General features: G+C 41.8%; 1 protein-coding gene across 1 annotated transcript in view; it reads left to right on the forward strand.

Annotated features, from left to right (window-relative positions):
- Positions 1 to 15,410, forward strand: part of MUSK (muscle associated receptor tyrosine kinase) — a 90,910-nt gene that overhangs the window by 49,640 nt on the left and 25,860 nt on the right. Inside the window, exon 7 of the mRNA XM_030294311.1 lies at positions 9,043 to 9,202. Coding sequence (XP_030150171.1) covers positions 9,043 to 9,202 — 160 coding nt within the window. The remainder of the gene's footprint in view (positions 1 to 9,042; positions 9,203 to 15,410) is intronic.

A 15,410-nucleotide genomic window follows, 5' to 3' on the forward strand; every position in this document is an offset into this window, starting at 1 on the left:
CAAGGAAGCCTCATTAAGATGTAGAGAATTCAGGGGCACCTGAGTGGCTCAGTCAGTTTAAGCATCCAACTCTTGATTTGAGCTCAGATTATGATTTCATGGTTCATAAGATCAAGGCTAACATCAGGCTCTGTGTTGACAGCATGATGCCTGCTTGGGATTCCCTCTTTCTCTCTCTCTCTCTGCCCCATTCACATGCATACAAGCATGTTCTCTGTCTCCCTCTCTCTCTTTCTCTCTCTTAAAATGAATACATTTTTCAAAAAAGATGAAGACTTTTGAGCTAAGATCTGAAGGAGGTAAGGATGAGATAACTGTAAGATAACTATATTTATCTGTAGTAGATAACTATGGGAAGAAAACTGGGGCAAGTTTCTGAGATAAAGGTGCACACCATACATCAAAGGAATAACAAGTTATATGATGAGAGGTGAATGAGAAACGAAGAAAGAGGTAAGGGGTATGTCTAGGAATTGTGGATCATATACGCTTTATGTAGAGTATTGAAACAATTTTGGCTTTTAATCAAGTGAGATGGGATGCCATTTTAGGTCTCTTTCTCTTATCTGCTTTCCTGCTGACTCTTGTTCCTTGTGTTTTGTTTCCTCGTGTGCCTACTTATCTTTGACTACCTGTTGCTCATTGTTTTGGGGGAAGAAAGGTCAGGGATTAATATAAGGTCTAGATAAAGGTACTTTTCTCTAGAAAGAATTTTTGTTTATTTTTGCTAAAGACCAGGGGCAACTACTTATCTTGGACCATCTTAAACTAAGTTCAAAGTTTGAAGCTCCTTGGTCATCCCAACACAGTCTTCAATTCCATGTAGGCTAGGTCGCTTGTAGTTCACATTGGTATGTCCCTGATATCCGGTTCTTTGAGATGTTAGTTTATTGTATCTCTTATTAGACTTCTTACCCTTATGGAACCTGACTTTTGATTTCTGTCTCCTCACTCTTCAAGGCCATCCAAAGGAAACAAATTTTTCTGGGTTGGAAAACTGTCAGGGAAAATAGAAGCTTCTCAGTTTGTTACATTGGTTAAAAGGGTTTTGCCACAATTTTAATTTTTTTCAGCCTACTATAGAAAGTCTTAGATGGACAAATGTCTCAGCCTAGTGCTATATGCACACATAATAGCTCACAACGCTCTTCTGCTACTTTACTGACTCTCTCAAAGTTGGCTCCTACTTACAGCCCTGCTATCTGAACTCTGGATTTTTCCATGACTCTACAGGGAAAATTTATCCATTCTCCTCTCAGTGAACTTTTAGATTTCAGCAACTTAGCTGATATTAATTTTTCTATCAACCCAGTCACATCTCTTTGTATCTTACAGAAATTGCTGAAAATTTCTGGCCCTTTGATTATGACACCCTTCTACCTTTCTATGGATTTATTTTTCCTAATTTTAGATTTTATTTACCTTTTGGGATTCAGGTGGAAAACAGAGAGTTAATAAACATGTGGGCTGAGATTACCATTTTAACTGTTGGCCAAGCATGACTTCCATGTAATACAACCTTATTTAGTATTTTCTCTGCCCATCAAGTGTCTTCAGTAGGGCAAGTTCTTTTCTCACTACTGGCTACCTCACACAGGCTCTGTGGCTTTTCTGGTTGCTCTTAGGTGATTTTAAATCACTAATACCATCCCAATTTAGTAATTTTAAGTGCCTAAACCTGAGTAATAACCAAAGCTTCCAAATGCAATTCACAGATGGGACCTTTCCCTCCCCCCACCCCATCCCTTTTTTTAAGATTTCCTTTTTAAGTAATCTCTCCACCCAATGTGGGGCCTGAACTCACAACTCCAAGATCAAGAGTCACACCCTCTACTGACTGAGCCAACCAGGTGCCCCACCTTCCTCCCTTTCTTAAGACTACCACATGCATGCTACCTGCCTTCCACAACAGTCCTGTGGTTAGCTTCTTCTCTCACACTCATTCATTCGCTCTTCCTCCACTTCCTAACTGCTACTTAAGACTCCTACAGCTTTGGGGTTGGAAGGAGGGAGGAGCAGTAATTGAAGAGGAAAAGTTCTAATTTAAATGACACTCTTTTAAGTTGGCTTTACACCACTGTGCCCAACAAGTATTTAAAACAATTCTTTCCATCATGGACACATTCATGATTCTTCAGAAATCAAGGGATATTCAAGATGACCCCATGACCCATTTTCCTCAGGGAAGCCATCTCCTTCTTAGCCCCTAATCTGTTTGTTGATGGGAAGCCTTTCTGTCAGGGTCCCATCAATGCCCCCAAAAGATCTTTGGGGAAGACTGAAAATGACTCCAAACCAGATCTTCTATAAAACCTCTGTATCCACAAACTCTTGCATCCAGACCACTGAACAGAGCTACCCCCTCTTTTCTCCTTCCATTGGAGTTGTTAGGCAGCCCGGCTCTGCCCTTTTGATTTTACAGGTGGTTATCAGATACATCTTGGCTGTGTCAACAAATTGCAGGTGTGTCAGGGTCCCCAAGACCACCCTCAAGTTTGATGATTCACTAGAAGGACCCACAGAACTCAGAAAAACCATTATCCTTATGGTTATAGTTTATTACAGTGAAAGGATACAGACTAAACTCAGTAGTAGGTAATCAGTTGTTCTCTCCCTGTGGAATCCCATGGAGAGCACCTAAATCTCCCAGCAATGATGTCAACCTACATGGCGTCTTGTACCAAGGAAGTTCATCCAGCCTTGGTGTCTAGGGATTTTCCTGAAGGTCAGTTACATAAGCATGGAGGGCTCACATGACTGACCTTAGCTAGTCTCTAGCCCTTCCAAAGGTCAAACTGATACAACATAGCCTAGAGTCCCTGCTGAACAAAAAGAGCTATTCACCATAATTTGCACTCAAACATAAACCATCTGGCATGGCTCATGGTCTCAGATATACAAAGACACTCTTACGAGGCAGAATTTTCCAAAGGATGAGAGGTTATCTCTTAGAAGCAAGTCAAAGGCCAGTCCTTTCTGGGTTTGAGTACAGGGTTTGAACACCTCGAGTCCAATAAGTTAACCCTTTATTACACAGCAGGGGACATACGTCAATCCTTCAGGTGGTCCTATTGAAGACCCTCTTTCATGCCTTAAGAAGATGGGGTTCTTGGGGCGCCTGGGTGGCTTAGTCGGTTAAGCGTCCAACTTTGGCTCAGGTCATGGTCTCAAAGTTCTTGAGCTGGAGCCCCACATCAAGCTCTGTGCTGATGGCTCAAAGCCTGGAGCCTGCTTCGGATTCTGTGTCTTCCCATCTCTCGGCCCCTCCCCTGCTCATGCTCTGTCTCTCAATAATAAATAAACATTAAAAAAAATTTTTTTTAAAAAAAGAAGATGGGGTACTTTTTCAAACCAGTTCCTTGGGTGGGGTGAGGATGGCTCTCACTACAGCTAAGCAACTCAAACCTTGATGAGTCATCTAGAGGAGCCTCAACCATTTTCCTTTCTCACGTCCCCCAGGATAGTCTCTCTCCAACTGTTTCGTATCTTGGTTGCAGTGTGCATACGTTGTCGTATTACAAAATATTAACAGCAACATTTCAAAGTCAAAGGAGTGTTCTCATGAGGAGAAAAAAAGAAACAGAGGAAAAGAAGGCGAGGACGGGAAAGAGAAGTAGGACACTAGACATGGGGAGGGAAGAAGGGAAGAGAGAGAGGTGTGTGGGAAGCAAAGCATGTCATGTGTGAAATTCCGGTGGATGTGGTTCACTAGGAAAAAGATGCCAGATTCTAAACCTACCTGAACTAATAATGTCATCCTGCAAAAGCAGACTCTTTACGGCCTACAACTCATTTATTACTTTGCTTTCACTACTGTTTTTGCTGAAGGGTGTTTTTTTCTTTTCTGATGCCTGTAAAAAACCACTTTTCTCATCATTTGTGTTTAAAACCAATTTAACTTGTCTCTTCGAAATACAGTAAATGAATTAATGCCACTCTACAGACTTTCTACATGAGGTATCAGAAATAAGAATAGGTGAGGGGTTGGCAGACTAAATTGGAAATGGCTCTCTCTAGCTAATGTAATTGTAGGGAAGTCTACTTACCTCTCAGACACAGATTTTCCCATATTTTTAATGATAGAGGCGTCAGGTGGCTGGAGAAAATGATCCCTCATAGGACATCAGGGTTAAAGTTCTCCATTTTTGTTAAGTTACAATCAAATAACTTGAGGTTCCTGTTCTTCTTTAGCTCTCTAATTAAAGTGTCATCTATAATTCAAATCTTGGGGCGCCTGGGTGGTTCCATCAGTTGAGCATCCAACTCTTGATTTCAGCAGGTCATGATCCCAGGGTTGTGGGATCGAGCCCTGCATTGGGCTCTACAATGAGCATGGAGCTTGCTCAAGATTCTCTCTCTCCCTCTCCCCCTCTCCCCAACTTGTGCTGGCACTCTCTAAATTAAGTAAGTAAAATAAATTTCAAATCTTATTTGGCAGTGTTTTGTGGCTCTTTTGCGGAAGTCACTGTAGTTGTCTTAAGCCTCTCAAGGTAGTGTAAAAATATGTCCTAAGAAAGCTGGGGAACTGATGATAGGACTTTAATGATTTGTCTTCCTCTATGAAAACAGGAATAAAGAAAATGGAAAGACACGTGCTTTACAAAACCTTCAGTGTTTTCAAAGGCTCATAATAGTCTAGAACTGGAAGATACATGATTAGTCTCTCTTGGAGTTCATGAGTAATAAAAAAAGAGTATGATGGTTTGAGTTAGTTTGGGTCCTACTGAGACCCCAACTTAATCATTCAAGATGTGATTCACAGAAAGATGTGATTCACAAGATTCAAGATGTGATTCACAAAAGGCAGGAAGCAAAATAGACCCATTGCCTCTGATTCTTATACAGGAATAAAACAAACTAATAGTGGCTTTCTTCTGGAAGAAAGCAGAAGTACATCTGTGGTTCTCATGGTCAGAGACAGGGTTGCTCTTATAGCCAAGTTTCGTTCGTGGTGATACGACCCACGTCCAAACAGAAACCGAGACGATCTTGCTCATGCTGACACAAATCACAGGAAATGGAGGCAATCTCAGGCATTTAATGCACAAGGGGCAACCAGAAAATTCTACTGAGAACAGGAAGAGCCCACAGCCCTGGTATTATCTGGGGTGGACTGAACAAAGATGAATACAGAGCTGGGAGCTAATTGGCACAGAATAAAACAGAGTTTAAACTGTGGTTCTTCACTAACTCCAAATTCATGAACTAACTTCACTAACACACTCCTGAGAACAGTGAGTACTCTAACGGATGTGACGACTCCTTTCCCCCCGCCTCTGTGAACACATCAATAACCTAAAAGCCTGAATGGTTAAACCAAAGAACAAGAGAAAGGCAAGCCACATGCTCTGAAGTGATCAAGAATTATTTTTTCCTCTCTTTGTACACAAATGTCATTCATTTTTCATGGAAATCTGTAGTCTCAGATGAACCCCAGAACGAGAAGTAATATTCCTTTTGTTTTACAACATTGGAAGTAGTAGTTTCACATGGATAGAGCAGAGCTCACTTCTCTTAAAGAAAACAAACTTCTATTTCGATAACCAGACTTGACTTCAAGTTAGACTGGTAATATCTCCATTATTTTCGCATTCAAATAAAAAATGTAGAAAAATTACATGTCTCTCTTGTTTCTCCATTAAATACAATTCCTAAAGGATTTTAAAAGCTGGATCATTTTAATTTTTTAGAAGAATTTTATAAAAAATAAGTAGCCAAACTATGTTGAAGATTGTGCTTTTGAATTTTCTTAAAGGTCAGCTCACCTTTACATGTATTTTTAAGAGGTAGTATTTTTGGTTTGAAGTACCTGAGCTTTGGAGTCTTCTCATCTTACTAGCTGTGTTAATTAAGATAATTACATGTATCAGCTGGAATATATTACATGAAACATGGCAGTAGCCAGATTGAAAGAGGCAACTACGGTGATGTTGATCAGAAACAATGTGGAAGATTTTCTCATTCTGTTACCCCCTTTTCTTTTTTTTCAAATGTTGATTTATCTATTTTGAGAGAGAGAGAGAGCGCACAGGGGAGGGGGAGCAAGAGGGGGAGAGAGAGAATCCCAAGCAGGCTCTGCACTGTCAGCACGGAGCCTGATGCAGGGCTCGAACTCATGAATCCCTGAGATCATGACCTGAGCCGAAACCCAGAGTTGGATACTCAACCAAATGAGCCACCCAGGTGCCCCTAGCCCTCTTTCTATGATGCACATACAGACATTATTCCAACTCCCTACACATGGACCCTACTGGGCCATACCCGACGGCTCCATGAGGCATTCTCAGCAAGCTGGAACTGTTTGTAAGACAGAGCCATTGAAGCCAGAGGCCTTCCTATGCTAAGGCCAATTCATGACGAAGTGATGAGACTATTCGTACCTGTGAATAGATTCTCTCAAAACAGCATTATTAATGTGTTAATGATACATAAAAATATTCCACAGGTCAATACTACTTTGCCACTTTCAAAAAGCTTTTACACACATCACCTCAGGTGTGAACCAAGGTGCCTATTTATGACAGGGTTTCCTGTCTGCCTGCCTCTTTTTGAGGTCACTGTCTCAGAAAGAGAACCGCACATACACAGCAGAGCTGTTTATCCAGCAACTTCAGGGCAGTATGCCTGACAGACTTGCAGAAAATAACGTATTTACTGTAAATCCCAGATATAGTCACCTCAATTAAGTACTTGGTTTTGCCGAGACATACCTTGGTCAAAACTCGTAATAATCTGAACCTGAGGAGCAAAAAGACCAAAATGGAGGGCAAGGGGTGCTTTTTATTTTTAGGTCATCAAAAAATACGAAACTGTTGGTCAGGATGACCCATGAAGGAAGAAAAACAAATTCGCACTCTGACTAACAAGGCCTGCTGTGCCTGAGTCACAACCCGAATCAAGCAAGGCCTCTGAAAACAGGAGGAAAAGCATTTAGGAGCCATGCCATAATCGAGCAATGGGCCTCATAACTTGTTGGTCTCCTTGCTGAATTACTTCAACACCCGGATGAAGTCCAGGAGAAGAGAGGTCAGCCAGTTTAAAACTCATCCTCTTTTCTACCAAGAATGTTTTCATTAACCTTGAGGAGGAGTTTAGGAATGACTTTCTTAGGTGTGAACATGAAAATAACGCTAGTTTCGTCAACCTTGGGGAAAAGACTCCTTCCCAAGTCATCTCCCAGGCATTGTGCACACCTCGTTCTTGAAGGATGGATTAAGCTTGCAAAGGGAGAAGGCAATTGTTCTATAGACTTCACTTCTAGCAACTGGAAAGGGATTGTCTTTATAAAGGAAACATCTCAATAGCATAAAGCATGCTGACTGAGCATAGAGGCTTGAGGTCTTTAGTTTTTTTCTCAGTGTTGCTTTGCTCCTAAAATTCAGGGAGAATCCAACATTGCATTTCAAATTACTCAGTCTTTTCCGTTTACCTTGGAAACTCAAATCCATAAGAGGTTGCACTGCTGATAAATATGATGGTGATGAATTTCATCTGAATTCCCAACCGAGTGTATGTCTCTTAAAGATATTTTTCTCTCTGCCTCGTCAATTTCTCACAGCGTCCAGGCTGCTTTTCTGGGGAAACTACCACAATACTTGATCTGACTTAAGTTGATGCTCGCATGATATTTTTATCGTAAAGGTTGGAAACAGTAGTGCATAGAAGGAATAAAAAGTCAAAGAAGCTAATTGAGCAAACTTCCCTGCTTAATTGCTACAGAGTGTATTTGGTTCCAAGGCTAGCCAGCCACCAGGCAGCAGAAAGAATAAAGCTGGTTTCACCCCAGGGCTTGCCATCCCCTTGCTGGTCTACCCGTGAAAACAGGCAAAATAGCAAAATAACTGACTCCAAGTTTCTTATTCCCAGCCTCATTTCCCACTAAGGGACAGAGAGAGATCTCTCAAGGCCACTCCTCTGACATAAGGTCAAGGTGAATCACTGACTGATTGTCATTCCATTCAGATTTCCTTCCAACTGGCATGTTCCCCTCATACAAACAGTGACAATTAACGAATAATTATTGCAAAGATGGTACAGTGCTCAAAAAAATAGTGAATAGAATCGCCGCTTTAAAACATGCCACCACCTTCACAGTGACATTTAAGTCATGCATTTGTTTTGTTTATGGGTGATTTGTTGAGGTTGGCATTCTTGTTTTCTAATAACTCTCCATACGTTCTCTTCTAGTGCTAGGGAAGGCACTCTAACATAACAATTAAAAGCACAGGCTTTGGGATCAAACTGGGGCACAAATTCTAACTCTGCAACCTAATAGAAAGTGCTAGGCAGCTGTCTTTCCCACAGAGCTGAAATGATGATAATAAACAAGCACATAAACTAACCTGCCAATTAGGTTAATATTGATACCCTGACTCTTCAAGGACATTTGATTTTATGATTTGAATAGTATGACAGGATGCAAGTCATGCCTCAGAAACAGACATGGCTTTATAACCATTTTTCTTCACAACCATCCATCTATCTGTTGTGCATTTGTGGAGGACAGAACAGGAGCTAACCTTTTAATAATGCTCGTAAGTGTGTGGGTTGACTGGGTGGTTTTGCTGATTTGGGCCAGGATTTCCTGATCGTGGCTGATCTGGTTCCTGTGACTGGCATGCAGACTGGGAGCTAGTTGATCTAGAATGGCCTCACTTGTATATGTGGTGGTTGTTCTTGGCTCCCAGCTGGGGCAGTGGGGATAACTGGACCGTGTGTGCCTCTTCCTCAAGCAGGCTAGCTCTGGGTTGGTCATAGGAGGTCACAGGCTCCAAGAGCAACAAGAAAGTAAGCCACAGGGCGCAAGAATTTTACAAGTCTGTTTTTGATTTTCTAAAATAGGTACAAGGCCAATTTAGATTCAAAGCATGGAGAGAGATGCTACTTTATGGGGGAAGAGCTACAAAGGTTTTGGCTATTTTTGCAATCTACCCATGCCTTTTGATCATCACTTTAATACTTTCTCTTTCAAGTCAACCTGGTGCATCATATTAGGAAATCCTTGACCTAATTCTATCTGCTTTTTTCCCTCTACTCCACCAGGTTTCCTCTGGGTCCATTCAGGAAAGTGTGAAAGACCGAGTGATTGACTCAAGACTGCAGCTGCTTATCACTAAGCCAGGACTCTTCACATGCATAGCTACTAACAAGCACGGAGAGAAATTTAGCACTGCAAAGGCTGCGGCCACCATTAGCATAGCAGGTAAGATGGATTTTCGTAATTGCATTGCTCTGGGAGAAGGGAGAGTTGGCACTATTCCACACAACATTTGGGGGGAAATCTGTTTTATTTCTTACTCCAGTCCCCTTTGGGCTGTTTCTCCTCCTTGGGGACATTCCAGAGGTTGATCTAGATCATTGACAATGGGAGATTTATCACCTCGAAAATGAAATCCTCAAATACCTGTCCTAGTGATGGGTAACAGCTTCCAGGAGTTCATTTCTCTCTTTTTTCCCCCTCCCTTTCTTTTCTTTCCTCTCGCCCTCCTTCCTTCTTTTCCTGCTTTACCTTTTCCTTCTTTCCTTTCCTTCCTCCTTCTCTCTCTGTCTTCCCACCCCCACTCTTTTTTTTTTCTTTCATAGAGCCAATCACACTTTCCAGGGCTCTCAAAGAGTAAGTTGGCAGATATTTAACATGGTTGTGCCAATTTCTGCATGGCTATTTCTTGAGGGCATTTTTACTTATGAGTATTTGATCTACTTTGTGGCCTTTCCTTCTCCTGTTTCATGAAAGTGATAGCAAGACTTACAGGTGTTTTCAAGGAAAAGAGCTGACATATGGATTTCTAGAATATTTGTGTTGAGTTATAAAGGTTTATTTTTAAAATATAAATGCCCCCAAAGGCTTCTGAGAACATTTGTGGAATTCCTAGAGATGGAAATAATCCCTGTATCAGGAAATGCCAGGCATGTTACACTCAGAATGTGTCTACTGCCCAAGGGTCAGCAGAGATGCTTGGCCTCACATGTAAGGCAGGCACTGGCAGAACCTGTGCCCAGGGCCAGCTCGCCAGATCCTGCTATTTCTTATGGCTGTGCCACTTCTTTGATCTTCCACGATGGGGAACTTGCTAGTAATGTTTGGGATTTTTAACATGAGGGGAATAGAGACCACAGAGAACTACACAGGGAGAATTGGACAAGGCTGGCCTTCTAAAGCATGCCTGTGAAGTAAGGAGATTCAAGGATTCCTTCTGCCTTCTTCTCCAGGGATATATCTGCTTGTAGTACCTTGATATAGCATATCAGTTATTTTAGAATTTTCACTGATGGGAAATGATTTCTCCCAGAGAATGGTGAGAATTCTAAAAGTACATTCAACTCAATTTAACAAGTAAAAAGGAAACAATTATTGTTATATATAGTACCTTGTTTATAAAATACTCTTGCATGCATTTATTAACTACTCGATCCAGGCCATCATTAGGTAGAATACAGGATGCACACTTACGTAACAAATGGGATAGTTAACAATAGGGTGCCTGCCTCCAAGGGACTCTCAATCTAGAAAGGAAGTCAGTTACCCATATACATTATGGCACAGACCATGTTCTATTGCAGAAGCATAAACAGAGTATAAGAGCAGAACGAGAGAGAGAGAGAGAGAGAGTTTAAGTGTGGGAAAGAGCAACCACTTAAGCAGGAGACAGAAGCACGAGACAGAAAGGTTAAACTGTGTTCAGGAAACGGCAAGTGGATTGGCAAGCTTAGAGCATGATGGAGACTGGGAGTGAGGTGGAGAATGGGAAGAAAGGTTTGAAATGTGGGCCCTGGCCAAGTTGTGAACAGCCCGAGTAGGTTAAACGTGTTCTTCAATCAGTGGGAAGTCATCTAATTATTTTAGAGGAAGGAGACCAGCGATATGGTCAGATATATCCGTTGTCAAGTTAACAGATGTTGGGTGGAAAAGAGTAGGAGGCACGTGTGCAGGTAGGAGGCTATTCCGGAGTCTAGAAGAATAACGAAGGTCTGAACAACACCTGCAGGACTTGGGGCAGGGAAGACAGATACAGGAGACCTGTCAGGATAAAACCATAGGAGCTAAATGCTAGAATGTAGCAGTGGAGTAGAATGCGTTAAGTTGTGACAGCTTGAGGAAGGTGTCTAAGACAAATAATAATGGATAAAAAAAAATTTTAAAACAAGACCATGAGGAGGTCCAGGAGATAAGAATTAAAATTTTTGATGAATTTGAATAACCTGGGATTATTCTAGTCTATCTTATGTCTTATTTGATATTTGATCTAAAACCAATGTTAAATAAATAAATACCTATTTATAGTATCTATCTACCCTGGAGAGAGAATGAGAGAGAGAGAGACAGAGAGACAGAGAGACAGAGAGAGAGAGAGACACTTACATATGAATACTCAAATCAAATAAAATAAACGGATTTAATCCAGTTTAACCTATACCTCCACAGGGTAGAAGAGAAAAATTAATGTTGCTAATCTTGAGATAATTATTCATTCTTTCACATATTCACTCCTTGCCAGGGCTCTTCCTTCCCTTCTTCCTGCCTCTCCCTAGACGGCAGGGGAAAAGGGACTTGGATACATGCTGTGGCGTCCTCTGGAACAAACCCCTACCCCATTCTCTGGTGAAATCTACAGCTGGAGAACTCGTGATCTCATCTCTTGGCTTTGTTAGGACCCAGAGGATCCCCCTGGCTGGCTCGGCACCTTTGAGGCTTTGAGGCTCCTCCTGTAACAGCACAGTCCTCTACATCTCAGTCACATCCTTCATCAAGCCCCTCTCTAGAGTCTACTTTGCAACCTCGGCAACGAGGTCACCCTGTCTCTCCCTACGAAGGAGGGCCTGCTGAATTCCAAGTCAGCTCCTTCTGTATCTGCAGCCTGAAGTAACTTCTGGATCACATTCATGTTATATAAAATCCAAGAGAGTCAGACTGATTGACCCAGCTCTGCTGTCTACCCACCCATGTCATGCTACCATTTTTACACAAACGTGGCCATCCCATGTCAGAACAAGGGATCCCTAAAACGTTCCCTGCTTCTAGTTCCAAATAAGTCAGGAAAACTCCCTCTGCTTTGGCTTTTTCCTTAATTTATACCGCCCTTCTAGGATTTCGGTCAGAGAAAGGAATCTATAAAATGTATATGTGAACTCTTAATTCCTCTACCTTCCTCCTTTCCACCACATACCAAGCTGGAGGGACTCCTGTTTAGTGTAGCAACCTTCAGAGCCTATCATCGTAAATACAAAGATGAGGGTGAAGGCAATGCTAGGGCAATAAAGAAGGAGAACCTAATATAATGGGTAAATCTACATCACACCAAGGCAGATTCATTGCATGGACATGATCTTCAAATGCTGAAATGACTACAGAGCATGACTGCTACCATCTTGTATACAGCAACATCACCCCTGCATCCCTGACCTAGCTCTAAGGAGAGCCTGATCCAACTCCATTAATTAGTGGAATATACCAACAGAGGAGACCGTAATACTAAAGAATTAATGATATCTGCTGGTGGTAAAAAGAGCCTTAAGTTATGGCAAGCAGCAGAGAAAGGCAGGGTCTCAGGATGGAGGGAGAAGTGGTCTTAGGCATCAGTACTGAGTGAGGATGGAGGCAATCAGCAATGGTAGCCTGGGGGGAAATAGCAGAAGTATCTGCATGAGGAAAAAGATTGTGGAAATGCATGGATTGGCACACAGCAGCAGAGAGGACTAGAAATCTCCTAGAGAAGCGGAATTGAAAGCAGATGAGAAGCAGTGACCTAAGTAGGGGTAACAGTCATCTAGACTGTAACCAGCAAGGACCTGACTGTAGCCAATGGGCTTGGCAATGCATACTTAGCAAGTATTAGGTGCTGTAACCGATGTGAACCCTTCTGCACATGGGGAGAAAAATGTGACTAAAATGAGTGAAGAGGGACTCCCTTAAGGAGCTAATTCATAAAAAAAAAAAAAAACGACACGATCTTTCTGTTCATCCCCTGATCTGTTTTTCCTGTTGGGTCCCACTGACTATGAGGCTTGAAGCTCCCCTACCTTTCCTAAAATTTCCCCAGGCAGATCTAATGAGAGTATGAGTGCAAGGGAATAGGACTCTGAACCCCAGGAGACATCTGCCATTTTCTCTTCCTCTCCTCGGCCCATTCTTTTTACTTAAATCTGCTAGATGCCTCATGATGATCCCAGTGCCATCACTGAAAACTACCTCTCAATCCTGGGGTGCTCCCTGAGGCAATATCCCAGGAAAGTGAGGCCACGTTGGTGAAAAACAGATCCATGGAGCCACTTAATTCAGAATCATTTTAAAGAAGCATGGTCTTATGCTCCCCAGACCTCCTGGCGCTTGGATACGGCATCTGCTTTCTGCATTCCTGCTTTCAGCCCCCCTCCTTTGGCCTCAGAGGTGCAGAGCTTTGAGTCAGACATGGTGACTCCTTTTGACTCTCTGGCAATGCTTCCTCACCCAAACTCTCCTTGCTCTCATGTCAGCCATCCCCATCCTCCCCTAGTGTTCTGTAGTCAACGGCCTCCTTTGTCACATTCTCTGGGTTTCACTTTGAAGCTTTTACTCCATCTGTTTATTTACTCATCCCAGCAGGAAAACTGGGAATGGAAAAATCTGATCTGGTGCTCAGGATTATGTCTAATGATATTTCTAGTGCGTGAAGGGAAACAAAAAAATAAAGATTAGCCTTCATTTTCCCAAAACTCTTCCATGTGTATGTCCAAATCCTTATGTGTTGTTCGAGAAATGTGATAGACTTCTTTCTGACTCATTTACATTTGCTGTTAGTCATCAAACGAAGTCAGGAGAACTTTTGGAACCTCTCCCTACGAACCAGGAAGTTGCATTTCCTTCCAGCCACAACCTTGAAAGGCTCAAGTTACAATTTAAAATCACCAGGATGCTGGGTATTTGGCCAGGTGCCTTCTATGGTCTTCTATGGTCTTCTATGACAGAGACCAACAAGACAGCCCATCATCCCTGTAATGAGCATCATTCTGAGCCAGGTGCCACGAAAATAGGCACAGGTACTATTTCTACCAAACATTTAAAGAAGAATTGTCACCGATGCTTCTCACACTCTTCCAAAAACTGAAGAGGGAGAAATGCTACAAGACTCATTTTACAAGGCCAGCATTACCCTGACACCAAAGTCAGATTAAAGGATACAACAAGAAAACTACAGACCACTTTCCCTGATGAATACTGATGCAAAAATTCTTAGCAAAATATTAGCAAGTCAAATTCAGTAACGTATTAAAAAGAGCACTTATCAGGGTGCTCCATCGGTTGGGCATCCGACTCTTGATGTCGGCTCAGGTCATGAGCCTAGGATTGTGGGATCGAGCTCCACATCAGTCTCTGTGCTGAGCATGGAGCCTGCTTAATATTCTCTCTCTCCCTCTGCCCCTCTCCCCTGCTTGCTCTCTCTCTCTCTGTCTCTCCAAAATAAAATACAAAAACAAAAAAAAGGCACTCATCATGACCAAGTGGGATTGATCCCTAGGATGCAGGGATGGTCCAACATATGCAATTAAATAAATGTGATACGCCACATTTATGGAAAGATAAAAACCCTATGATCATCTGAATAGATGCAGAAATGCATTTGAAAAAGTGCAATATCCTTTCATGATAAAAATGCTCAACGAACTAGATATAGAAGGAACATACCTCAACACAATAAAAGCCATCTATGCCAAACCCACAGCCATCATACTCAATGGTGAGAGGTTTAAAGCTTTTCCTCTAAAATCAGGAACAAGACAAGGGTACCCACTATCACCACTTCTATTCAACATAGTACTAGAAGTCCTAGCTAGAGCAGTTAGGCAATGAAAAAAAATAAAAGGCATCCAAATTGAAAAGGAAGAAGAGGGGCACCTGGGTGGTTCAGTCTGTTAAGCATCCGACTTTGGCTCAGGTCATGATCTCACAGTTCACAAGTTTGGGCTACATTGGGCTCTGTGATGACAACTCAGAGCCTGGAGCCTGCTTCAGATTCTCTGTCTCCCTCTCTCTCTGCCCTCCCCCACTTGTACTCTGTCTTTGTCTCTCTCTGTCTCTGTCTCTCTCTCAAAAATAAATAAAACACTTTTAAAATTTAAAAAAAGAAAAGGAAGAAGTAAAATTATCTGTCTGTAGATGACAGGATCTTACATAGTGAAAATCCTAGACTCCACCAAAAAACCATTAGAACTAATCAACAAGTCCAGTAAAGTTGCAGCATACAAATCAACATATAGAAATCAGATGTGTTTTTATACACTAACAACAAAACATCTGAGAAAGAAAAGAAAATCCTCCCATTTACAATGACATCAAAAATAATAAAACACTTAGCAATAAGTTTCACTGGGAAAGTAAAAGATCTGAATGCTGAAAACCAAAAGAAAAGATTTTGATGAAAGAAATTTAAGACAAA

Source organism: Lynx canadensis, chromosome D4 (assembly GCF_007474595.2).
Source record: "Lynx canadensis isolate LIC74 chromosome D4, mLynCan4.pri.v2, whole genome shotgun sequence".
NCBI classification, from domain to species: domain Eukaryota; kingdom Metazoa; phylum Chordata; class Mammalia; order Carnivora; family Felidae; genus Lynx; species Lynx canadensis.